The 26,672-nt window shown below is 30.9% G+C and overlaps 1 protein-coding gene across 3 annotated transcripts in view; it reads left to right on the forward strand.

Annotated features, from left to right (window-relative positions):
* Nucleotides 1–26,672, forward strand: part of LOC145295982 (E3 ubiquitin-protein ligase RNF123-like) — a 911,347-nt gene that overhangs the window by 827,072 nt on the left and 57,603 nt on the right. For all 3 annotated transcript variants that reach the window (XM_080141948.1, XM_080141929.1, XM_080141938.1), the window contains one exon: nt 21,924–22,015. In XM_080141948.1, the coding sequence (XP_079998074.1) occupies nt 21,924–22,015 (92 nt within the window). The remainder of the gene's footprint in view (nt 1–21,923; nt 22,016–26,672) is intronic.

Genomic DNA, 26,672 nt, shown 5'->3' on the forward strand with positions numbered 1-26,672 from the left:
CATTCATTACGTTTAAAAAATAATATTTTTACAGGAAACGATTCTGAAATGTATTCATTAGGTTTAAAAACTGATATTTTGACAGGAGACGATTCTGAAATGTATTCATTACGTTTAAAAACTGATATTGTGACAGGAGACGATTCTGAAATGTATTCATTACGTTTAAAAACTGATATTTTGACAGGAGACGATTCTGAAATGTATTCATTACGTTTAAAAACTGATATTTTGACAGGAGACGATGCTGAAATGTATTCATTACGTTTAAAAACTGATATTTTGACAGGAGACGATTCTGAAATGTATTCATTACGTTTTAAAACTGATATTTCGATAGGAGACGATTCTGAAATGTATTCATTACGTTAAAAAACTGTTATTTTGACCGGGGACGATCCTGAAATGTATTCGTTTTGTTTAAAAACTAATATTTTGAAAGGAGACGATTCTGAAATGTATTCATTACGTTTAAAAACTGATATTTTGACAGGAGACGATTCTGAAATGTATTCATTACGTTGAAAATCTGATATTTTGACAGGAGACGATTCTGAAAGTTATTCATTACGTTTAAAAACTGATATTTCTACTGAGGACGAGTCTGAAATGTAGGTATTACGTTTAAAAACTGATATGTTGACAGGAGACGATTCTGAAATGTATTCATTACGTTGAAAAACTGATATTTTGACAGGAGACGACTCTTAAATGTATTCATTACGTTTAAAAACTGATATTTAATAGGAGACGATTGTGAAATGTATTCATTACGTTTAAAAACTGTTATTTTGACAGGAGACGATTCTGAAATGTATTCATTACGTTTAAAAACTGATATGTTGACAGGAGACGATTCTGAAATGTATTCATTAGGATTAGAAACTGATATTTTTACAGGAGACGATTCCGAAATGTATTCATTACGTTTAAAAACTGATATTTTGGCAGGAGACGATTCTGAAATGTATTCATTACGTTTAGAAACTGATATTTTGACAGGAGACGATTCTGAAATGTATTCGTTACGTTTAAAAACTGATGTTTTGACAGGAGACGATTCTGAAATGTATTCATTACGTTTAAAAACTGATGTTTTGACAGGAGACGATACTGAAATGTAGTCATTACGTTTAAAAACTGATATTTTGACAGGAGACGATTGTGAAATGTATTCATTACGTTTAAAAACTGATGTTTTGACAGGACACGATTGTGAAATGTATTCATTACGTGTAAAAGCTGATGTTTTGACAGGAGAAGATTCTGAAATGTATTCATTACGTTTAAAAACTGATGTGTGTACAGGAGACGATTGTGAAATGTATTCATTACGTTTAAAAACTGATGTTTTGACAGGAGACGATTCTGAAATGTATTCATTACGTTTAAAAACTGATGTTTTGACAGGAGACGATTGTGAAATGTATTTATTACGATTCAATACTGATATTTTGACAGGAGACGATTGTGAAATGTATTCATTACGTTTAAAAACTGATGTTTTGACAGGAGACGATTGTGAAATGTATTTATTACGTTTCAATACTGATATTTTGACAGGAGACGATTGTGAAATGTATTCATTACGTTTAAAAACTGATATTTTGACAGGTGACGATTGTGAAATGTATTCATTACGTTTAAAAACTGATATTTTGACAGGAGACGATTCTGAAATGTATTCATTACGTTTTAAAACAGATATTTTGACAGGAGACGATTCTGAAATGTATTCATTCAGTTAAAAACTGATATTTTGACAGGAGACGATTCTGAAATGTATTCATTACGTTTAGAAACTGATATTTTGACAGGAGACGATTCTGAAAAGTATTCAACGTTTAAAAACTTATATTGTGACAGGAGACGATTCTTAAATCTATTCATTACGTCTAAAAATTGTATATTTTTACAGGAGACGATTATGAAATGTATTCATTACGTTTAAAAGCTGATATTTTTACAGGAAACGATCCTGAAATGTATTCGTTACGTTTTAAAACTGATATTTTGACAGGAGACGATTCTGAAATGTATTCATTAGGTTTAGAAACTGATATTGTGACAGGAGACGATTCTGAAATGTATTCATTACGTTTAAAAACTGATATTTTGAGAGGAGACGATGGTGAAATGTATTCATTACGTTTAGAAACTGATATTTTGACAGGAGACGATTCTGAAATGTATTCGTTACGTTTTAAACTGATATTTTGACAGGGGACGATTGTGAAATGTATTCATTGCGTTTAAAAACTGATATTTTTACAGGAGACGATTGTGAAATGTATTCATTACGTTTAATAACTGATATTTTGACAGGAGACGATTGTGAAATATATTCATTACGTTTAATAACTGATATTTTGACAGGAGACGATTCTGAAATGTATTCATTGCGTTTAAAAACTGATATTTTTACAGGAGACGATTGTGAAATGTATTCATTACGTTTAATAACTGATATTTTGACAGGAGACGATTGTGAAATGTATTCATTGCGTTTAAAAACTGATATTTTTTACAGGAGACGATTGTGAAATGTATTCATTACGTTTAATAACTGATATTTTGACAGGAGACGATTCTGAAATGTATTCATTGCGTTTAAAAACTGATATTTTTACAGGAGATGATTGTGAAATGTATTCATTACGTTTAATAACTGATATTTTGACAGGAGACGATTCTGAAATGTATTCGTTACGTTTTAAAACTGATATTTTGACAGGAGACTATTCTGAAATGTATTCATTACGTTGACGAACTGATGTTTTGTCAGGAGACGATTCTGAAATGTATTCATTACGTTTAATAACTGATTTTTTTTTCAGGAGACGATTCTGAAATGTATTCATTACGTTTAAATACTGATATTGTGACAGGAGACGAATATGAAATGTATTCATTACGCTTAAAAACTGTTATTTTTACAGGAGACGATTCTGAAATGTATTCATTACGTTTAAAAACTGATATTTTGGGAGGAGACGATTCTGAAATGTATTCATTACGTTGACAAACGTATATTTTTACAGGAGACGATTGTGAAATGTATTCATTACGTTTAAAAACTGATGTTTTGACAGGAGACGATTCTGAAATGTATTCATTACGTTTAAAAACTGATGTTTTGACAGGAGACGATTGGGAAATGTATTCATTACGCTTAAAAACTGATGTTTTGACAGGAGACGATTGTGAAATGTATTCATTACGTTTAAAAACTGATATTTTGACAGGAGACAATTCTGAAATGTATTCATTACGTTTAAAAACTGATGTTTTGACAGGAGAAAATTGTGACATGTATTCATTACGTTTAAAAACTGATGTTTTGACAGGAGACGATTGTTAAATGTATTCATTACGTTTAAAAACTGATGTTTTTACAGGGGACGATTGTGAAATGTATTCATTACGTTTAAAAACTGATGTTTTGACAGGAGACGATTGCGAAATGTGTTTATTACGTTTCAATACTGATATTTTGACAGGAGACGATTCTGAAATGTATTCATTACGTTAAAAAACTGATATTTTGACAGGAGACGATTGTGAAATGTATTCATTACGTTTAAAAACTGATGTTTTGACAGGAGACGATTGTGAAATGTATTCATTACGTTTCAATAATATTTTGACAGGAGACGATTCTGAAATGTATTCATTACGTTCAAAAACTGATATTTTGACAGGAGACGATGGTGAAATGTATTCATTACGTTTAAAAACTGATCTTTTGACAGGAGACGATTGTGAAATGTATTCATTACGTTTCAATACTGATATTTTGACAGGAGACGATTGTGAAATGTATTCATTACGTTTAAAAACTGATATTTTGACAGGAGACGATTCTGAAATGTATTCATTACGTTTAAAAACTGATATTTTGACAGGAGACGATTCTGAAATGTATTCATTACGTTTAAAACTGATGTTTTGACAGGAGACGAGTCTGAAATGTATTCATTACGTTTAAAAACTGATATTTTGACAGTAGACAATTTTGAAATGTATTCATTACGTTAAAAAATGATGTTTTTACAGGAGACGATTCTTAAATGTATTCATTACGTTTAAAAACTGATATTTTGACAGGAGACGATTCTGAAATGTATTCATTACGTTTTAAAACAGATATTTTGACAGGAGACGATTCTGAAATGTATTCATTCGGTTAAAAACTGATATTTTGACAGGAGACGATTCTGAAATGTATTCATTACGTTTAGAAACTGATATTTTGACAGGAGACGATTCTGAAAAGTATTCAACGTTTAAAAACTTATATTGTGACAGGAGACGATTCTTAAATCTATTCATTACGTCTAAAAATTGTATATTTTTACAGGAGACGATTATGAAATGTATTCATTACGTTTAAAAGCTGATATTTTTACAGGAGACGATCCTGAAATGTATTCGTTACGTTTTAAAACTGATATTTTGACAGGAGACGATTCTGAAATGTATTCATTAGGTTTAGAAACTGATATTGTGACAGGAGACGATTCTGAAATGTATTCATTACGTTTAAAAACTGATATTTTGGCAGGAGACGATGGTGAAATGTATTCATTACGTTTAGAAACTGATATTTTGACAGGAGACGATTCTGAAATGTATTCGTTAAGTTTTAAACTGATATTTTGACAGGGGACGATTGTGAAATGTATTCATTGCGTTTAAAAACTGATATTTTTACAGGAGACGATTGTGAAATGTATTCATTACGTTTAATAACTGATATTTTGACAGGAGACGATTGTGAAATGTATTCATTACGTTTAATAACTGATATTTTGACAGGAGACGATTCTGAAATGTATTCATTGCGTTTAAAAACTGATATTTTTACAGGAGACGATTGTGAAATGTATTCATTACGTTTAATAACTGATATTTTGACAGGAGACGATTGTGAAATGTATTCATTGCGTTTAAAAACTGATATTTTTTACAGGAGACGATTGTGAAATGTATTCATTACGTTTAATAACTGATATTTTGACAGGAGACGATTCTGAAATGTATTAATTGCGTTTAAAAACTGATATTTTTACAGGAGATGATTGTGAAATGTATTCATTACGTTTAATAACTGATATTTTGACAGGAGACGATTCTGAAATGTATTCGTTACGTTTTAAAACTGATATTTTGACAGGAGACTATTCTGAAATGTATTCATTACGTTGAAGAACTGATGTTTTGTCAGGAGACGATTCTGAAATGTATTCATTACGTTTAATAACTGATTTTTTTTTCAGGAGACGATTCTGAAATGTATTCATTACGTTTAAATACTGATATTGTAACAGGAGACGAATATGAAATGTATTCATTACGCTTAAAAACTGTTATTTTTACAGGAGACGATTCTGAAATGTATTCATTACGTTTAAAAACTGATATTTTGGGAGGAGACGATTCTGAAATGTATTCATTACGTTGACAAACGTATATTTTTACAGGAGACGATTGTGAAATGTATTCATTACGTTTAAAAACTGATGTTTTGACAGGAGACGATTCTGAAATGTATTCATTACGTTTAAAAACTGATGTTTTGACAGGAGACGATTGGGAAATGTATTCATTACGCTTAAAAACTGATGTTTTGACAGGAGACGATTGTGAAATGTATTCATTACGTTTAAAAATTGATATTTTGACAGGAGACAATTCTGAAATGTATTCATTACGTTTAAAAACTGATGTTTTGACAGGAGAAAATTGTGACATGTATTCATTACGTTTAAAAACTGATGTTTTGACAGGAGACGATTGTTAAATGTATTCATTACGTTTAAAAACTGATGTTTTTACAGGGGACGATTGTGAAATGTATTCATTACGTTTAAAAACTGATGTTTTGACAGGAGACGATTGCGAAATGTGTTTATTACGTTTCAATACTGATATTTTGACAGGAGACGATTCTGAAATGTATTCATTACGTTAAAAAAACTGATATTTTGACAGGAGACGATTGTGAAATGTATTCATTACGTTTAAAAACTGATGTTTTGACAGGAGACGATTGTGAAATGTATTCATTACGTTTCAATAATATTTTGACAGGAGACGATTCTGAAATGTATTCATTACGTTCAAAAACTGATATTTTGACAGGAGACGATGGTGAAATGTATTCATTACGTTTAAAAACTGATCTTTTGACAGGAGACGATTGTGAAATGTATTCATTACGTTTCAATACTGATATTTTGACAGGAGACGATTGTGAAATGTATTCATTACGTTTAAAACTGATGTTTTGACAGGAGACGATTGTGAAATGTATTTTTTTACGTTTCAATACTGATATTTTACAGGAGACGATTCTGAAATGTATTCATTACGTTTTAAAACAGATATTTTGACAGGAGACGATTCTGAAATGTATTCATTACGTTTAAAAACTGATCTTTTTGACAGGAGACGATTGTGAAATGTATTCATTACGTTTAAAAACTGATGTTTTGAAAGGAAAGGATTGTGAAATGTATTCATTACGTTTAAAAACTGATGTTTTGACAGGAGACGATTCTGAAATGTATTCATTACGTTTAATAACTGATATTTTGACAGTAGACAATTTTGAAATGTATTCATTACGTTGAAAAATGATATTTTTACAGGAGACGATTCTTAAATGTATTCATTACGTTTAAAAACTGATATTTTGACAGGAGACGATTCTGAAATGTATTCATTACGTTTTAAAACAGATATTTTGACAGGAGACGATTCTGAAATATATTCATTCGGTTAAAAACTGATATTTTGACAGGAGACGATTCTGAAATGTATTCATTACGTTTAAAAACTTATATTTTTGACAGGAGACGATGCTTAAATATATTCATTACGTTTAGAAACTGATATTTTGACAGGAGATGATTCTGAAAAGTATTCAACGTTTAAAAACTGATATTGTGACAGGAGACGATTCTGAAATCTATTCATTACGTTTAAAAACTGATATTTTGGGAGGAGACAATTCTGAAATGTATTCATTACGTTTAAAAACTGATATTTTGGGAGGAGACGATTCTGAAATGTATTCATTACGTTGACAAACGTATATTTTTACAGGAGACGATTCTGAAATGTATTCATTACGTTTAAAAACTGATGTTTTGACAGGAGACGATTGTGAAATGTATTCATTACGTTTAAAAACTGATGTTTTGACAGGAGACGATTGGGAAATGTATTCATTACGTTTAAAAACTGATGTTTTGACAGGAGACGATTCTGAAATGTATTCATTACGTTTAAAAACTGATATTTTGACAGAAGACAATTCTTAAATGTATTCATTACGTTTAAAAACTGATATTTTGACAGGAGAAAATTGTGAAATGTATTCATTACGTTTAAAAACTGATGTTTTGACAGGAGACGATTGTTAAATGTATTCATTACGTTTAAAAACTGATGTTTTGACAGGGGACCATTGTGAAATGTATTCATTACGTTTAGAAACTGATGCTTTGACAGGAGACGATTGCGAAATGTATTTATTACGTTTCAATTCTGATATTTTGACAGGAGACGATTCTGAAATGTATTCATTACGTTTAAAAACTGATATTTTGACAGGAGACGATTGTAAAATGTATTCATTACGTTTAAAAACTGATGTTTTGACAGGAGACGATTGTGAAATGTATTCATTACGTTTCAATACTGATTTTTTTGACAGGAAACGATTGTGAAATATATTCATTACGTTTAAAAATTGATGTTTTGACAGGAGACGATTGTAAAATGTATTCATTACGTTTAAAAACTGATGTTTTGACAGGAGACGATTCTGAAATGTATTCATTACGTTTAAAAACTGATATTTTGACAGGAGACGATTGTGAAATGTATTCATTACGTTTAAAAACTGATGTTTTGACAGGAGACGATTCTGAAATGTATTCGTTACGTTTTAAACTGATATTTTGACAGGAGACGATTGTGAAATGTATTCATTACGTTAAAAACTGATATTTTGACAGGAGACGATTCTTAAATGTATTCATTACGTTTAAAAACTGATGTTTTGACAGGAGACGATTGGGAAATGTATTCATTACGTTTAATAACTGATATTTTGACAGGAGACGATTGTGAAATGTATTCATTTCGTTTAAAAACTGATATTTTGATAGTAGACAATTCTGAAATGTATTTATTACGTTTAAAACTGAGATTTTTACCGGAGACGATTGTGAAATGTATTCGTTACGTTTTAAAACTGATATTTTGACAGGAGACGATTCTGAAATGTATTCATTAGGTTTAGAAACTGATACTTTAACAGGAGACGATTCTGAAATGTATTCATTACGTTTAAAAACTGATATTTTGACAGGAGATGATGGTGAAATGTATTCATTACGTTTAGAAACTGATGTTTTGACAGGAGACGATTGGGAAATGTATTCATTACGTTTAAAAACTGATGTTTTGACAGGAGACGATTCTGAAATGTATTCATTACGTTTAAAAACTGATATTTTGACAGGAGAGAATTCTTAAATGTATTCATTACGTTTAAAAACTGATATTTTGACAGGAGAAAATTGTGAAATGTATTCATTACGTTTAAAAACTGATGTTTTGACAGGAGACGATTGTTAAATGTATTAATTACGTTTAAAAACTGATGTTTTGACAGGGGACCATTGTGAAATGTATTCATTACGTTTAGAAACTGATGTTTTGACAGGAGACGATTGCGAAATGTATTTATTACGTTTCAATTCTGATATTTTGACAGGAGACGATTCTGAAATGTATTCATTACGTTTAAAAACTGATATTTTGACAGGAGACGATTGTAAAATGTATTCATTACGTTTAAAAACTGATGTTTTGACAGGATACGATTGTGAAATGTATTCATTACGTTTCAATACTGATTTTTTTGACAGGAAACGATTGTGAAATATATTCATTACGTTTAAAAATTGATGTTTTGACAGGAGACGATTGTGAAATGTATTCATTACGTTTAAAAACTGATGTTTTGACAGGAGACGATTCTGAAATGTATTCATTACGTTTAAAAACTGATATTTTGACAGGAGACGATTGTGAAATGTATTCATTACGTTTAAAAACTGATGTTTTGACAGGAGACGATTCTGAAATGTATTCGTTACGTTTTAAACTGATATTTTGACAGGAGACGATTGTGAAATGTATTTATTACGTTTAGTAACTGATATTTTGACGATTCTGAAATGTATTCATTACGTTAAAAACTGATATTTTGACAGGAGACGATTCTTAAATGTATTCATTACGTTTAAAAACTGATATTTTGACAGGAGACGATTGTGAAATGTATTCATTACGTTTAATAACTGATATTTTGACAGGAGACGATTGTGAAATGTATTCATTTCGTTTAAAAACTGATATTTTGATAGTAGACAATTCTGAAATGTATTTATTACGTTTAAAACTGAGATTTTTACCGGAGACAATTGTGAAATGTATTCGTTACGTTTTAAAACTGTTATTTTGACAGGAGACGATTCTGAAATGTATTCATTAGGTTTAGAAACTGATACTTTAACAGGAGACGATTCTGAAATGTATTCATTACGTTTAAAAACTGATATTTTGGCAGGAGACGATTCTGAAATGTATTCATTACGTTTAGAAACTGATATTTTGACAGGAGACGATTCTGAAATGTATTCGTTACGTTTTAAACTGATATTTTGACAGGAGACGATTGTGAAATGTATTTATTACGTTTAGTAACTGATATTGTAACAGGAGACGATTCTGAAATGTATTCATTACGTTAAAAACTGATATTTTGACAGGAGACGATTCTTAAATGTATTCATGACGTTTAAAAACTGATATTTTGACAGGAGACGATTGTGAAATGTATTCATTACGTTTAATAACTGATATTTTGACAGGAGACGATTCTGAAATGTATTCATTTCGTTTAAAAACTGATATTTTGATAGTAGACAATTCTGAAATGTATTTATTACGTTTAAAACTGAGATTTTTACCGGAGACGATTGTGAAATGTATTCGTTACGTTTTAAAACTGATATTTTGACAGGAGACGATTCTGAAATGTATTCATTAGGTTTAGAAACTGATACTTTAACAGGAGACGATTCTGAAATGTATTCATTACGTTTAAAAACTGATATTTTGGCAGGAGACGATGGTGAAATGTATTCATTACGTTTAGAAACTGATGTTTTGACAGGAGACGATTGGGAAATGTATTCATTACGTTTAAAAACTGATGTTTTGACAGGAGACGATTCTGAAATGTATTCATTACGTTTAAAAACTGATATTTTGACAGGAGACGATTCTTAAATGTATTCATTACGTTTAAAAACTGATATTTTGACAGGAGAAAATTGTGAAATGTATTCATTACGTTTAAAAACTGATGTTTTGACAGGAGACGATTGTTAAATGTATTCATTACGTTTAAAAACTGATATTTTGACAGGGGACCATTGTGAAATGTATTCATTACGTTTAGAAACTGATGTTTTGACAGGAGACGATTGCGAAATGTATTTATTACGTTTCAATTCTGATATTTTGACAGGAGACGATTCTGAAATGTATTCATTACGTTTAAAAACTGATATTTTGACAGGAGACGATTGTAAAATGTATTCATTACGTTTAAAAACTGATGTTTTGACAGGATACGATTGTGAAATGTATTCATTACGTTTCAATACTGATTTTTTTGACAGGAAACGATTGTGAAATATATTCATTACGTTTAAAAATGTATGTTTTGACAGGAGACGATTGTGAAATGTATTCATTACGTTTAAAAACTGATGTTTTGACAGGAGACGATTCTGAAATGTATTCATTACGTTTAAAAACTGATATTTTGACAGGAGACGATTGTGAAATGTATTCATTACGTTTAAAAACTGATGTTTTGACAGGAGACGATTCTGAAATGTATTCGTTACGTTTTAAACTGATATTTTGACAGGAGACGATTGTGAAATGTATTTATTACGTTTAGTAACTGATATTTTGACAGGAGACGATTCTGAAATGTATTCATTACGTTAAAAACTGATATTTTGACAGGAGACGATTCTTAAATGTATTCATTACGTTTAAAAACTGATATTTTGACAGGAGACGATTGTGAAATGTATTCATTACGTTTAATAACTGATATTTTGACAGGAGACGATTGTGAAATGTATTCATTTCGTTTAAAAACTGATATTTTGATAGTAGACAATTCTGAAATGTATTTATTACGTTTAAAACTGAGATTTTTACCGGAGACGATTGTGAAATGTATTCGTTACGTTTTAAAACTGATATTTTGACAGGAGACGATTCTGAAATGTATTCATTAGGTTTAGAAACTGATACTTTAACAGGAGACGATTCTGAAATGTATTCATTACGTTTAAAAACTGATATTTTGGCAGGAGACGATGGTGAAATGTATTCATTACGTTTAAAAACTGATATTTTGACAGGAGACGATTCTGAAATGTATTCGTTACGTTTTAAACTGATATTTTGACAGGAGACAATTGTGAAATGTATTCATTACGTTTAAAAACTGATATTTTTACAGGAGACGATTGTGAAATGTATTCATTAGTTTTAATAACTGATATTTTGACAGGAGACGATTCTGAAATGTATTAGTTACGTTTTAAAACTGATATTTTGACAGGAGACTATTCTGAAATGTATTCATTACGTTGAAGAACTGATATTTTGTCAGGAGACGATTCTGAAATCTATTCATTACGTTTAATAACTGATATTTTTACAGGAGACGATTCTGAAATGTATTCATTACGTTTAAATACTGATATTTTGACAGGAGACGATTCTGAAATGTATTCATTACGCTTAAAAACTGTTATTTTTACAGGAGACGATTCTGAAATGTATTCATTACGTTTAAAAACTGATATTTTGGGAGGAGACAATTCTGAAATGTATTCATTACGGTTAAAAACTGATATTTTGGGAGGAAACGATTCGGAAATGTATTCATTACGTTTAAAAACTGATATTTTGGCAGGAGACGATGGTGAAATGTATTCATTACGTTTAGAAACTGATATTTTGACAGGAGACGATTCTGAAATGTATTCGTTACGTTTTAAACTGATATTTTGACAGGGGACGATTGTGAAATGTATTCATTGCGTTTAAAACCTGATATTTTTACAGGAGACGATTGTGAAATGTATTCATTACGTTTAATAACTGATATTTTGACAGGAGACGATTGTGAAATGTATTCATTACGTTTAATAACTGATATTTTGACAGGAGACGATTCTGAAATGTATTCATTGCGTTTAAAAACTGATATTTTTACAGGAGACGATTGTGAAATGTATTCATTACGTTTAATAACTGATATTTTGACAGGAGACGATTGTGAAATGTATTCATTACGTTTAAAAACTGATGTTTTGACAGGAGACGATTGTGAAATGTATTGATTACGTTTAAAAACTGATGTTTTGACAGGAGACGATTCTGAAATGTATTCATTACGTTTAAAAACTGATGTTTTGACAGGAGACGATTCTGAAATGTATTCATTACGTTTAAAAACTGATATTTTGACAAGAGACAATTCTGAAATGTATTCATTACGTTTAAAAACTGATATTTTGACAGGAGAAAATTGTGAAATGTATTCATTACGTTTAAAAACTGATGTTTTGACAGGAGACGATTCTGAAATGTATTCATTACGTTTAAAAACTGATGTTTAGACAGGCGACGATTGTGAAATGTATTCATTACGTTTAAAAACTGATGTTTTGACAGGAGACGATTGTGAAATGTATTCATTACGTTTAAAAACTGATGTTTTGACAGGAGACGATTGGGAAATGTATTTATTACGTTTCAATACTGATATTTTGACAGGAGACGATTCTGAAATGTATTCATTACGTTTAAAAGCTGATATTTTGACAGGAGACGATTGTGAAATGTATTCATTACGTTTAAAAACTGGTGTTTTGACAGGAGACGATTGTGAAATGTATTTATTACGTTTCAATAATATTTTGACAGGAGACGATTCTGAAATGTATTCATTACGTTTAAAAACTGATATTTTGACAGAAGACGATTGTAAAATGTATTCATTACGTTTAAAAACTGATGTTTTGACAGGAGACGATTGTGAAATGTATTCATTACGTTTCAATACTGATGTTGTGACAGGAAACGATTGTGAAATGTATTCATTTCTTTTAAAAACTGATGTTTTGACAGGAGACGATTGTGAAATGTATTCATTACGTTTAAAAACTGATATTTTGACAGGAGACGATTGTGAAATGTATTCATTACGTTTAAAAACTGATATTTTGACAGGAGACGATTGTGAAATGTATTCATTACGTTTAAAAACTGATGTTTTGACAGGAGACGATTGTGAAATATATTCATTACGTTTAAAAACTGATGTTTTGACAGGAGACGATTCTGAAATGTATTCATTACGTTTAAAAACTGATGTTTTGACAGGAGACGATTCTGAAATGTATTCATTACGTTTAAAAACTGATATTTTGACAAGAGACAATTCTGAAATGTATTCATTACGTTTAAAAACTGATATTTTGACAGGAGAAAATTGTGAAATGTATTCATTACGTTTAAAAACTGATGTTTTGACAGGAGACGATTCTGAAATGTATTCATTACGTTTAAAAACTGATGTTTAGACAGGCGACGATTGTGAAATGTATTCATTACGTTTAAAAACTGATGTTTTGACAGGAGACGATTGTGAAATGTATTCATTACGTTTAAAAACTGATGTTTTGACAGGAGACGATTGGGAAATGTATTTATTACGTTTCAATACTGATATTTTGACAGGAGACGATTCTGAAATGTATTCATTACGTTTAAAAGCTGATATTTTGACAGGAGACGATTGTGAAATGTATTCATTACGTTTAAAAACTGGTGTTTTGACAGGAGACGATTGTGAAATGTATTTATTACGTTTCAATAATATTTTGACAGGAGACGATTCTGAAATGTATTCATTACGTTTAAAAACTGATATTTTGACAGAAGACGATTGTAAAATGTATTCATTACGTTTAAAAACTGATGTTTTGACAGGAGACGATTGTGAAATGTATTCATTACGTTTCAATACTGATGTTGTGACAGGAAACGATTGTGAAATGTATTCATTTCTTTTAAAAACTGATGTTTTGACAGGAGACGATTGTGAAATGTATTCATTACGTTTAAAAACTGATGTTTTGACAGGAGACGATTGTGAAATGTATTCATTACGTTTAAAAACTGATATTTTGACAGGAGACGATTGTGAAATGTATTCATTACGTTTAAAAACTGATGTTTTGACAGGAGACGATTGTGAAATATATTCATTACGTTTAAAAACTGATGTTTTGACAGGAGACGATTCTGAAATGTATTCATTACGTTTTAAAACAGATATTTTGACAGTAGACAATTCTTAAATGTATTCATTACGTTAAAAAATGATATTTTTACAGGAGACGATTCTTAAATGTATTCATTACGTTTAAAAACTGATATTTTGACAGGAGACGATTCTGAAATGTATTCATTACGTTTAAAATCTGATATTTTGATAGTAGACAATTCTGAAATGTATTTATTACGTTTAAAACTGATATTTTTACAGGAGACGATTCTGAAATGTATTCATTACGTTAAAAAATTGATATTTTTTCAGAAGACGATTCTGAAATGTATTCATTACGTTTAAAAACTGATATTCTTTCAGGACACGATCTTGAAATGTATACATTACGTTTAAAAACTGATATTTTTGACAGGAGACGATTCTGAAATATATTCATTACGTTTAGAAACTGATATTTTGACAGGAGACGATTATGAAATGTATTCAACGTTTTAAAACTGATATTGTGACAGGAGACGATTCTGAAATGTATTCATTACGTTTAAATACTGATATTTTGACAGGAGAGTATTGTGAAATGTATTCATTACGTTTAAAAACTGATGTTTTGACAGGAGACGATTCTGAAATGTATTCATTACGTTTAAAAAATGATGTTTTGACAGGAGACGATTGTGAACTGTATTCATTAAGTTTAAAAACTGATACTTTGATAGGAAAAAATTTTTAAATGTATTCATGACGTTTAAAAACTGATATTTTGACAGGAGACGATTCTGAAATGTATTCATTATGTTTAAGACCTGATATTTTGACAGGAGACGATTCTGAAATGTATTCATTACGTTTAATAACTGATATTTTTACAGGAGACGGTTCTGAAATGTATTTATAACGTTTCAATACTGATATTTTGACAGGAGACGATTCTGAAATGTATTCATTACGTTTAAACACTGATGTTTTGACAGGAGACGATTCTGAAATGTATTTATTACGTTTAAAAACTGATGTTTTGACAGGAGACGATTCTGAAATGTATTCATTACGTTTAGAAACTGATATTTTGACAGGAGACGATTGTGAAATGTATTCATTACGTTTAAAAACTGATGTCTTGACAGGAGACGATTCTGAAATGTATTCATTACGTCTAAAAACTGATATTTTCACAGGAGACGATTGTGAAATGTATTCATTACGTGTAAAAACTGATGTTTTTACAGGAGAAGATTGTGAAATGTATTTATTACGTTTAAAAACTGATGTTTTGAATGGAAGACGATTGTGAAATGTATTTATTACGTTTAAAAACTGATGTTTTGACAGGAGACGATTCTGAAATGTATTCATTACGTTTAAAAAATGGGGATTTTCACAGGAGACGATTCTGAAATGTATTCATTACGTTTAAAAAATGGTGTTTTCACAGGAGACGATTGTGAAATGTATTCATTACGTTTAAAACTGATGTTTTGACAGGAGACGATTGTTAAATGTATTCATTACGTTTAAAAACTGATGTAATGCCACACATATCCGGTCTGCAGGTACTGAACGACTGCGAAGAAAATCAAAAGCTACTTCGTAAACTTCCTGGTTGGGTCACAGACCGTTGAAATAGGTATGTCACTAGGGCCCTAGATAAGAACATGCCATACCCAAGCTTTAAGGAATTTTCTGATTTTGTGTCGGAGGAAGCACGAATAGCATGCAATCCAATTTCCTCCCTTCATGCTTTAAATCAAACTGAAAGGAGCTCGGAAAGAACACAAACTCGGTTGCATGCTAGTGCACTAGCAACATCAACAATCTCACCCAAAGGAAGGAACCCCAAAATCAAGGAAGGTCAGGATAAACCTAAACCGAATGGTCCAGAGATTGCTACATCACAGCCTATGTGGTGCCACTTCTGTGGGCACACCCACTTCATATACAAATGCGAGGAGTTTCGGGCTCTATCACTTGACCAGAGGAGGAGTTTCATCCTGACCAAAAACATGTGCCTTAGTTGTCTCAGGGTGGGACATTTTGCAAAAGATTGTAAGAAGAAGGTTACTTGCAACATTTGCAGATTGGCCCATCCCACACCACTTCATGAAGACAAGCCCAGGTCGAAAGAAGTCGAAATAACCAGGGAAAATAGTGGTGCTACAAGCCTATATTGCAAAAAGGCAAGCAACAGCAATCACACATCCATGATAATACCAGTTTGGCTCTCATGCACAGATCCAGCAAGTCCGGAAGTACTAGTGTATGCCTTATTGGATACACAGAGTAGCAACACATTCATCAATCGAGATTGTTGTGAAATAATTAAAGCAGACTCAGAACCTGTTCGGTTGAAGCTGTCAACAATAGCCAGCCAAAACACAATTGAAAATTGCCAACGCATTTCAGGTCTAAAAGTGAGAGGGTATTTCTCACAAAAGAAAATAGAGCTACCTCCTACCTACACGCGAGAATACATTCCTCTGGAAAGAAATAGCATCCCTACATGTAAAACTGCTGAAGCATGGAAACACCTCGTTAATATAGCAAAGGAAATGCCGGAAGAGTTAGACTGTCCTATTGGACTGCTAATAGGGTATGACTGCGCAGCAGCCTTAAAACCTAGGAAGGTGATTGCAGGTAGAGATAATGATCCGTTTGCTATCAGGACAGATCTTGGGTGGTGTATAGTAGGACCGACATCACATTTGAGTGGCCCAGGAAACCCGGTGGGGTATTGTCATCGAACCTTCTCCAAAGAAATCCCGCCCATCAGACCTACCTCAATAATCAGAGCCTTGGAGATGGACTTCTGCAATATAAATTCCAAAGAAAGAACTTTTTCTCAGGAAGATATAAAATTTCTTGAAATATTAAGCAAGGAGATTCAGCATAATAACGAGGGACATATAGAAATGCCCTTGCCTTTTCGTGCACGTCCCCATCTTCCGAAAAATAAGTATCTAGCCGAAGTTTGTCTCAAACACCTCAAAACCAAATTTAGAAAATATCCACAATTTGAAAGTGACTACATCAAATTTATGGAGAAAATTATTGAAGCAGGTGATGCAGAAGAAGTTTATGATGCATCCAATGATGGCAGCACATGGTATATTCCTCACCATGGAGTGTATCATCCAAGAAAACCTGAAAAAATTAGAGTTGTGTTTGACTGTTCTGCTAAATTCAAGAATACTTCACTAAACGACCACCTCCTGACAGGACCTGATTTAATCAATGCTCTACCTGGAGTGCTGTGCAGGTTTCGGGAACATCGCATCGCTCTTACATGTGATGTAGAAAGCATGTTCCATCGCTTTCACGTCAATCCCGGAGACAGAGACTTTCTCAGATTCCTCTGGTGGAAGGATGGAGATACAAGGACTGAGCCCAGGGAATATCGTATGTGAGTCCACATTTTTGGGGCATCTTCTTCTCCCGGTTGTGCGAATTATGGTTTTAAACACTTGGCTAACAAGTATCAAGAGAAATATCCCCTCGCTGCAGCCTTTATCCAAAGGAACTTTTACGTGGATGACGGGCTTATCAGTGTTGAGACAGAAGAGGAGGCAAGACAGCTGATTAGAGAGGCAAACGAAATCTGCGCAAAGGGTCAACTACATTTACACAAATTCGTGTCGAACAAGAAGGGACTCTTAGATGCAAATTTGGAAGGCAAACCCGACACTACAACAAAAGAAGTGGACCTAAATTACAACATCGTTCCAACTCAAAGTGTACTGGGTGTTAAGTGGAACACAGTCATGGATACATTTGCTTTCAATGTCACCTTTAACCCAGGAGCAGCTACCCGACGTGGAATTCTGTCAACAGTGGCCAGTGTGTATGATCCATTGGGATTTATCGCACCCTTTCTTCTAGCCGGGAAGAGAGTGCTGCAGGAGATGTGCAAACAAGGAGTTGGTTGGGACAAACCTCTCCCTTCTGAACTAAAACCAAGGTGGGAGTCATGGATTAAGGACGTAGACAACCTCAAACTAGTCCAAATACAAAGATGTTTCATTCCAGACAACATCGGCTCCATTGAAAAAATGGAGCTACACCATTTTTCTGACGCTAGTACCACTGGATATGGCCAATGTACTTATTTGCGAATTGTCTCAACAAAGAAGGTGCATTGTACATTAGTTATGGGTAAAGCCAGAGTAGCACCCATCAAAGTTGTTACTGTGCCTCGTCTCAAACTAGTTGCTGCTACAGTCTCTGCAACAATAAGTAACTTTCTGAAGGAAGAACTAGACATAAAGGTAGATAAAGAGTACTTCTGGACGGATTCCCAAGTTGTTCTGGGTTATATAAAAAATGATGCCAGACGATTTCATGTCTTTGTTGCCAACAGAGTCCAGAGAATAAGAGATAGTACTGATCCTAAACAGAGGTCATATGTTGATACAAAACAAAACCCTGCAGATCATGCATCCAGAGGACTAACGGTGGGAGAGCTGATTAATTCAAATTGGTTTACGGGACCAGAATTCTTATGGGACCGCGAGCTAATCATCATTAAACAATGTCCTGAACCCATCATTGGAGATCCGGAAGTGAGGGTTCTGAAAACCATGCTCACTGAAACAAAGAATTTTCTCGACAGATTCTCCAGGTTGACAAATTGGAACAGGCTACTAAATGTTGTTGCTCGAATAAAACGCCTGGCAAATAAATCCCTATCAGGTTGCATTAGTGTAAGAGAAAGAGAATTAGCTTCCTTTGCACTCATCAGCATAGCACAAAGGGAAGCGTGGGAAGAAGAGTTTGGGGTACTCAACAAAAATCCCAATCAGTTAACAAAAAACAGTGGGCTTTACCCACTTGACCCTATCATGAAGGACGGCCTTCTTAGAGTGGGAGGGCGTTTGAAGGAATCCACATCTACCGAGCCAAGACACCCAATAATATTGCCAAAAGAGAGCTTGGTGACTCGCCTAATCATCGATTTCTGTCATAAGAAAACACAGCATCAAGGTCGGGGAATGACCCTAAATGAAATCCGGGCCAATGGCTATTGGATTATCGGTGTCAGCAAGAAAGTGGAAAGATATGTTAAGAACTGTGTGATTTGCCGAAGAATGCGCAGACCATTGGAAGGACAACGCATGGCAGATCTCCCAGTTGAAAGAGTTGAACCACATCCACCATTCTTGTACATAGGAATGGACTGTTTTGGACCCTTTTACACAAAACACGGTCGGAAGGACATAAAGAGGTATGGCCTCCTGTTCACATGTCTTAGTTCCAGAGCCATCCATCTAGAAATGCTCGAGGACCTCTCTACTGATGCCTTTCTAAACGCATTGAGATGTTTTAAAGCCCTGAAAGGTGCAGTAAGACAAATACGATGCGACCAAGGAACCAATTTTGTAGGCAGAAAGTGTCAGCTTGAAAAGGGCATCGCAGAATTGGATCACGACAGAGTAGCAAGGTTTCTCGCTGAGAAGCAATGCGACTTCAAAATGAACGTGCCTGGGGCTAGCCACATGGGTGGTGTATGGGAGCGCCAAATACGCACAGTAAAAGGCGTATTGAGCACTGTATTAGCTTCAGCCACGGGTAGACTGGATGATTTCACCCTAAGAACATTTCTGTATGAAGCAATGGCAATAGTGAACAGTCGTCCACTCACAGTAGACACAATTAATGACCCTAAGAGTCTCGAACCCCTAACACCAAACCATTTAATACAAATGAAGACAACTAAACCACTTCCACCATCTGGTAATTTCTTAAAGGAAGACTTGTATGCTAGGAAGAGATGGCGCCGAGTTCAGTACCTCGTTGAACAGTTCTGGAACCGATGGCGTAAAGAATACCTGGCTAACATAAGCACCAGACAACGATGGCATGCAATCAGAAGAAATATAAAAATTGGAGACATTGTACTCATAAAGGAAGATAATCTCCCTCGGAATGAATGGAAAATGGCTAAGGTGGTGGAGGCAGCAAAGGACAAAGAGGTTTGGTGCGTAAAATTAAACTCCAACTGGGTCAAGATGGGTCAAGATGGGTCAAAAAGTTGAATCTGCTGAAAGCTGCATTGATCGTCCAATCCATAAGTTAGTTGTGCTAGTAGAGAATAACGATACATAAATACAATGAATATAGTAAAAGAGTAGCAATTATATTGATATTGTAATAAAATTGTCATCGTTCAGTAACGGCTCATCAATATTCGATGGCAATTTGGTGGGAGTGTAGCTGCCGCTAATAGCCCCTTCTCCAATCCTTTATTGACTAATTGTTGCCGTCCTCTTATTTACTGCGGACTCAGGCGGTAGTGGGGAAAGGGGCAAAAAACTACTTCAGACCCCCTTTTGACTGCCGACCCCGGAGAGAAAACATGTTTTCACGGTGTTCAATAAATTTATTAACATCAGTCGAGGCGTTTTCTTTTCCTTGAAGTGATCGTCAGTTACATATGGCTTCAAAAATATCACTACATAGGAACGTTGTTTTCAAGCGTCAATAATGTAAATACGATTTTAGTCTCCCATTTTCAATACTTTTTTGTATGCTGTAAAATATTAAAAAATATTAGTAGTTTATTTGAATCTTTTTTTAAATGGTAAAAAGTTAAGGTAATAATATTAAATTACAGTTACATATTAAATTAAATTACATTGTTACATCGTGTTATATATAGGATCAAATCTGTGGTGCACGTTGGAGGTACCTAAGATTGATATGCTGATAAACTAAACGAACAAAAACAACAATTTTCCTCTAGAAAAATTATGCAAACACCATGAATTTGTAGATATAAGTATAAGAACTTGAATCATAAACTTTTTCCAAAATTGTTGGATTCGGCATTAAATAACTGGAAATATTGATACGCTATAAGCCAACCATGTCTTCAAAGGTGCTGATGGTCAGAACATAACAGACAATGAAGAGCGATACAGAAAATTGATTATCAACTTCTTCATGCTTCAACTGGAAGTTGACTGAAATGTTGCAGATATGTGGTTACAGCATGGTAGAGCCACATGCCCACAGCACGCAATACATTCAGTTTACAGAAACATTTCATCAACAAATAATTTAATGAAATAGATCTGTCAATCGACCATCTCTTTTATGTGATTTAGATTATTTATTTTTTACTTTTTGTAAAATCCCATGTCTATGCTGATAAACCAGGCACAAAAAACAATTTGATGCCTTATTGTCAAAATACAACCTAATTTAATGTGTAGAATTTGTGAAAATTAAACCTCTATATTATAGAAAATACACATAAGCTATATGCCAAAAGTTAATCTTTGAAATAAACAATATATTTCTATGATAAAAATATTTTGCTGTGATTTATTTTAAAGTTTGCTGTTTATAAATTTAATTTTATAAAGATAGCATTTCTAATGGATGATTTCCAAATTCAAAAATTCTTTAAATTCCGAAACATTGTTCTCAATTTATTTCTTCCCTTTTTCCTAAGTGAACCAAGTAAACAGTGATGAAATCAAGGGAGTGAATGAACTGATCGAATATCTCCAGGTTCAGATGGATAGAAAGTCTCATCAGCAAAAGGTAAATAGAAGCTTTCTTCCCATAATATTTCTTGAATGTGAGTTCTTTATGTTCGTATCATTCTGATCTTTTAAGATGAGTGTTTTGCTTGTTTCATTCACTATTCTTTGTCTGTTATATATGTTATTCTTATCATTCTTTTTTATTCTCATCATTCTTTTTTATTCTCATTAATCTTTTTTATTCTTATCATTCTTTTTTATTCTCATCATTCTTTGTTATTCTCATCATTCTTTTTTATTCTCATCATTCTTTGTTATTCTCATAATTCTTTGTTATTCTCATCATTCTTTTTTATTCTCATTAATCTTTTTTATTCTTATCATTCTTTTTTATTCTCATCATTCTTTGTTATTCTCATCATTCTTTTTTATTCTCATCATTCTTTGTTATTCTCATCATTCTTTGTTATTCTTATCATTCTTTTTTATTCTCATCATTCTTTTTTATTCTCATTAATCTTTTTTATTCTTATCATTCTTTTTTATTCTCATCATTCTTTGTTATTCTCATCATTCTTTTTTATTCTCATCATTCTTTGTTATTCTCATCATTCTTTGTTATTCTCATCATTCTTTGTTATTCTCATCATTCTTTTTTATTCTCATTAATCTTTTTTATTCTTATCATTCTTTGTTATTCTCATCATTCTTTTTTATTCTCATCATTCTTTTTTATTCTCATCATTCTTTTTTATTCTCATCATTCTTTGTTATTCTCATCATTCTTTTTTATTCTCATTAATCTTTTTTATTCTCATCATTCTTTTTTATTCTCATCATTCTTTTTTATTCTCATTAATCTTTTGTATTCTTATCGTTCTTTTTTATTCTCATCATTCTTTGTTATTCTCATCATTCTTTGTTATTCTCATCATTCTTTGTTATTCTCATCATTCTTTGTTATTCTCATCATTCTTTGTTATTCTCATCATTCTTTTTTATTCTCATTAATCTTTTTTATTCTTATCATTCTTTGTTATTCTCATCATTCTTTTTTATTCTCATCATTCTTTTTTATTCTCATCATTCTTTTTTATTCTCATCATTCTTTTTTATTCTCATCATTCTTTTTTATTCTCATCATTCTTTGTTATTTTCATCATTCTTTGTTATTCTCATCATTCTTTGTTATTCTCATCATTCTTTGTTATTCTCATCATTCTTTTTTATTCTCATTAATCTTTTTTATTCTTATAATTCTTTGTTATTCTCATCATTCTTTTTTATTCTCATCATTCTTTTTTATTCTCATCATTCTTTTTTATTCTCATCATTCTTTTTTATTCTCATCATTCTTTTTTATTCTCATTAATCTTTTTTATTCTTATCATTCTTTTTTATTCTCATCATTCTTTGTTATTCTCATCATTCTTTTTTATTCTAATCATTCTTTGTTATTCTCATCATTCTTTGTTATTCTCATCATTCTTTGTTATTCTCATCATTCTTTTTTATTCTCATTAATCTTTTTTATTCTCATTAATCTTTTTTATTCTTATCATTCTTTTTTATTCTCATCATTCTTTGTTATTCTCATCATTCTTTTTTATTCTCATCATTCTTTGTTATTTTCATCATTCTTTGTTATTCTCATCATTCTTTGTTATTCTCATCATTCTTTGTTATTCTCATCACTCTTTTTTATTCTCATTAATCTTTTTTATTCTTATCATTCTTTGTTATTCTCATCATTCTTTTTTATTCTCATCATTCTTTTTTATTCTCATCATTCTTTTTTATTCTCATCATTCTTTTTTATTCTCATCATTCTTTTTTATTCTCATTAATCTTTTTTATTCTTATCATTCTTTTTTATTCTCATCATTCTTTGTTATTCTCATCATTCTTTTTTATTCTAATCATTCTTTGTTATTCTCATCATTCTTTGTTATTCTCATCATTCTTTGTTATTCTCATCATTCTTTTTTATTCTCATTAATCTTTTTTATTCTCATTAATCTTTTTAATTCTTATCATTCTTTTTTATTCTCATCATTCTTTGTTATTCTCATCATTCTTTTTTATTCTCATCATTCTTTGTTATTCTCATCATTCTTTGTTATTCTCATCATTCTTTTTTATTCTCATTCATCTTTTTTATTCTCATCATTCTTTGTTATTCTCTTCATTCTTTTTTATTCTCATCATTCTTTTTTATTCTCATCATTCTTTTTTATTCTCATCATTCTTTTTTATTCTCATCATTCTTTTTTATTCTCATCATTCTTTTTTATTCTCATCATTCTTTTTTATTCCCATCATTATTTGTTATTCTCATCATTCTTTGTTATTCTATTCATTCTTTTTTATTCTCATCATTATTTGTTATTCTCATCATTCTTGTTATTCTCATCATTCTTTTTTATTCTATTCATTCTTTTTTATTCTCATCATTCTTTGTTATTCTCATCATTCTTTGTTATTTTCATCATTCTTTGTTATTCTCATCATTCTTTGTTATTCTCATCATTCTTTGTTATTCTCATCATTCTTTTTTATTCTCATCATTTTTTGTTATTCTCATCATTCTTTTTTATTCTCATCATTCTTTTTTAATCTCATCATTCTTTGTTATTCTCATCATTCTTTTTTATTCTCATCATTCTTTGTTATTCTCATCATTCTTTTTTATTCTAATCATTCTTTTTTATTCTATTCATTCTTTTTTATTCTCATCATTCTTTGTTATTCTCATCATTCTTTTTTATTCTCATCATTCTTTTTTATTCTCATCATTCTTTTTTATTCTCATCATTTTTTGTTATTCTCATCATTTTTTGTTATTCTCATCATTCTTTGTTATTCTCATCATTCTTTTTTATTCTCATCATTCTTTTTTATTCTCATCATTTTTTGTTTTTCTCATCATTATTTGTTATTCTCATCATTCTTTTTTATTCTCATCATTCTTTGTTATTCTCATCATTCTTTTTTATTCTCATCATTCTTTTTTATTCTCATCATTCTTTTTTATTCTCATCATTCTTTGTTATTCTCATCATTCTTTTTTATTCTATTCATTCTTTTTTATTCTCATCATTCTTTGTTATTCTCATCATTCTTTGTTATTCTCATCATTCTTTGTTATTCTCATCATTCTTTTTTATTCTCATCATTCATTTTTATTCTCATCATTCTTGGTTATTCTCATCATTCTTGGTTATTCTCATCATTCTTTTTTATTCTTATCATTCTTTTTTATTCTCATCATTCTTTTTTATTCTCATCATTCTTTGTTATTCTCATCATTTGTTATTCTCATCATTCTTTTATATTATTATCATTCTTTGTTATTCTCATCATTCTTTTTTATTCTCATCATTCTTTGTTATTTTATTCATTCTTTTTTATTCTCATCATTCTTTGTTATTCTCATCATTCTTTTTTATTCTCATTATTCTTTTTTATTCTCATCATTCTTTGTTATTCTAATCATTCTTTTTAATTCTTATCATTCTTTTTTATTCTATTCATTCTTTTTTATTCTCATCATTCTTTTTTATTCTCATCATTCTTTTTTATTCTCATCATTCTTTTTTATTCTCATCATTCTTTGTTATTCTCATCATTCTTTTGTATTCTCATCATTCTTTTTTATTCTCATCATTCTTTGTTATTCTCATCATTCTTTTGTATTCTCATCATTCTTTTTTATTCTCATCATTCTTTTTTATTCTCATCATACTTGTTATTCTAATCATTCATTTTTATTCTTATCGTTCTTTTTATTCTATTCATTCTTTTTTATTCTTATCATTCTTTGTTATTCTCATCATTCTTTTTTATTCTCATCATTCTTTGTTATTCTCATCATTCTTTGTTATTCTCATCATTCTTTTTTATTCTCATCATCCTTTTTTATTCTCATCATTCTTGGTTATTCTCATCATTCTTTTTTATTCTTATCATTCTTTTTTATTCTCATCATTCTTTGTTATTCTCATCATTCTTTTTTATTCTCATCATTCTTTTTTATTCTCATCATTCTTTTTTATTCTCATCATTCTTTGTTATTCTCATCATTCTTTGTTATTCTCATCATTCTTTTTTATTCTCATCATTCTTTGTTATTCTCATCATTCTTTTTTATTCTCATCATTCTTTGTTATTCTCTTCATTCTTTTTTATTCTCATCATTCTTTTTTATTCTCATCATTCTTTTTTATTCTCATCATTCTTTTTTATTCTCATCATTCTTTTTTATTCTCATCATTCTTTTTTATTCTTATCATTATTTGTTATTCTCATCATTCTTTGTTATTCTATTCATTCTTTTTTATTCTCATCATTATTTGTTATTCTCATCATTCTTGTTATTCTCATCATTCTTTTTTATTCTCATCATTCTTTTTTATTCTCATCATACTTGTTATTCTAATCATTCATTTTTATTCTTATCGTTCTTTTTATTCTATTCATTCTTTTTTATTCTTATCATTCTTTGTTATTCTCATCATTCTTTTTTATTCTCATCATTCTTTGTTATTCTCATCATTCTTTGTTATTCTCATCATTCTTTTTTATTCTCATCATCCTTTTTTATTCTCATCATTCTTGGTTATTCTCATCATTCTTTTTTATTCTTATCATTCTTTTTTATTCTCATCATTCTTTGTTATTCTCATCATTCTTTTTTATTCTCATCATTCTTTTTT

Source organism: Euprymna scolopes, chromosome 2, assembly GCF_053919585.1.
Source record: "Euprymna scolopes isolate OS-2025 chromosome 2, ASM5391958v1, whole genome shotgun sequence".
Taxonomy (NCBI): domain Eukaryota; kingdom Metazoa; phylum Mollusca; class Cephalopoda; order Sepiida; family Sepiolidae; genus Euprymna; species Euprymna scolopes.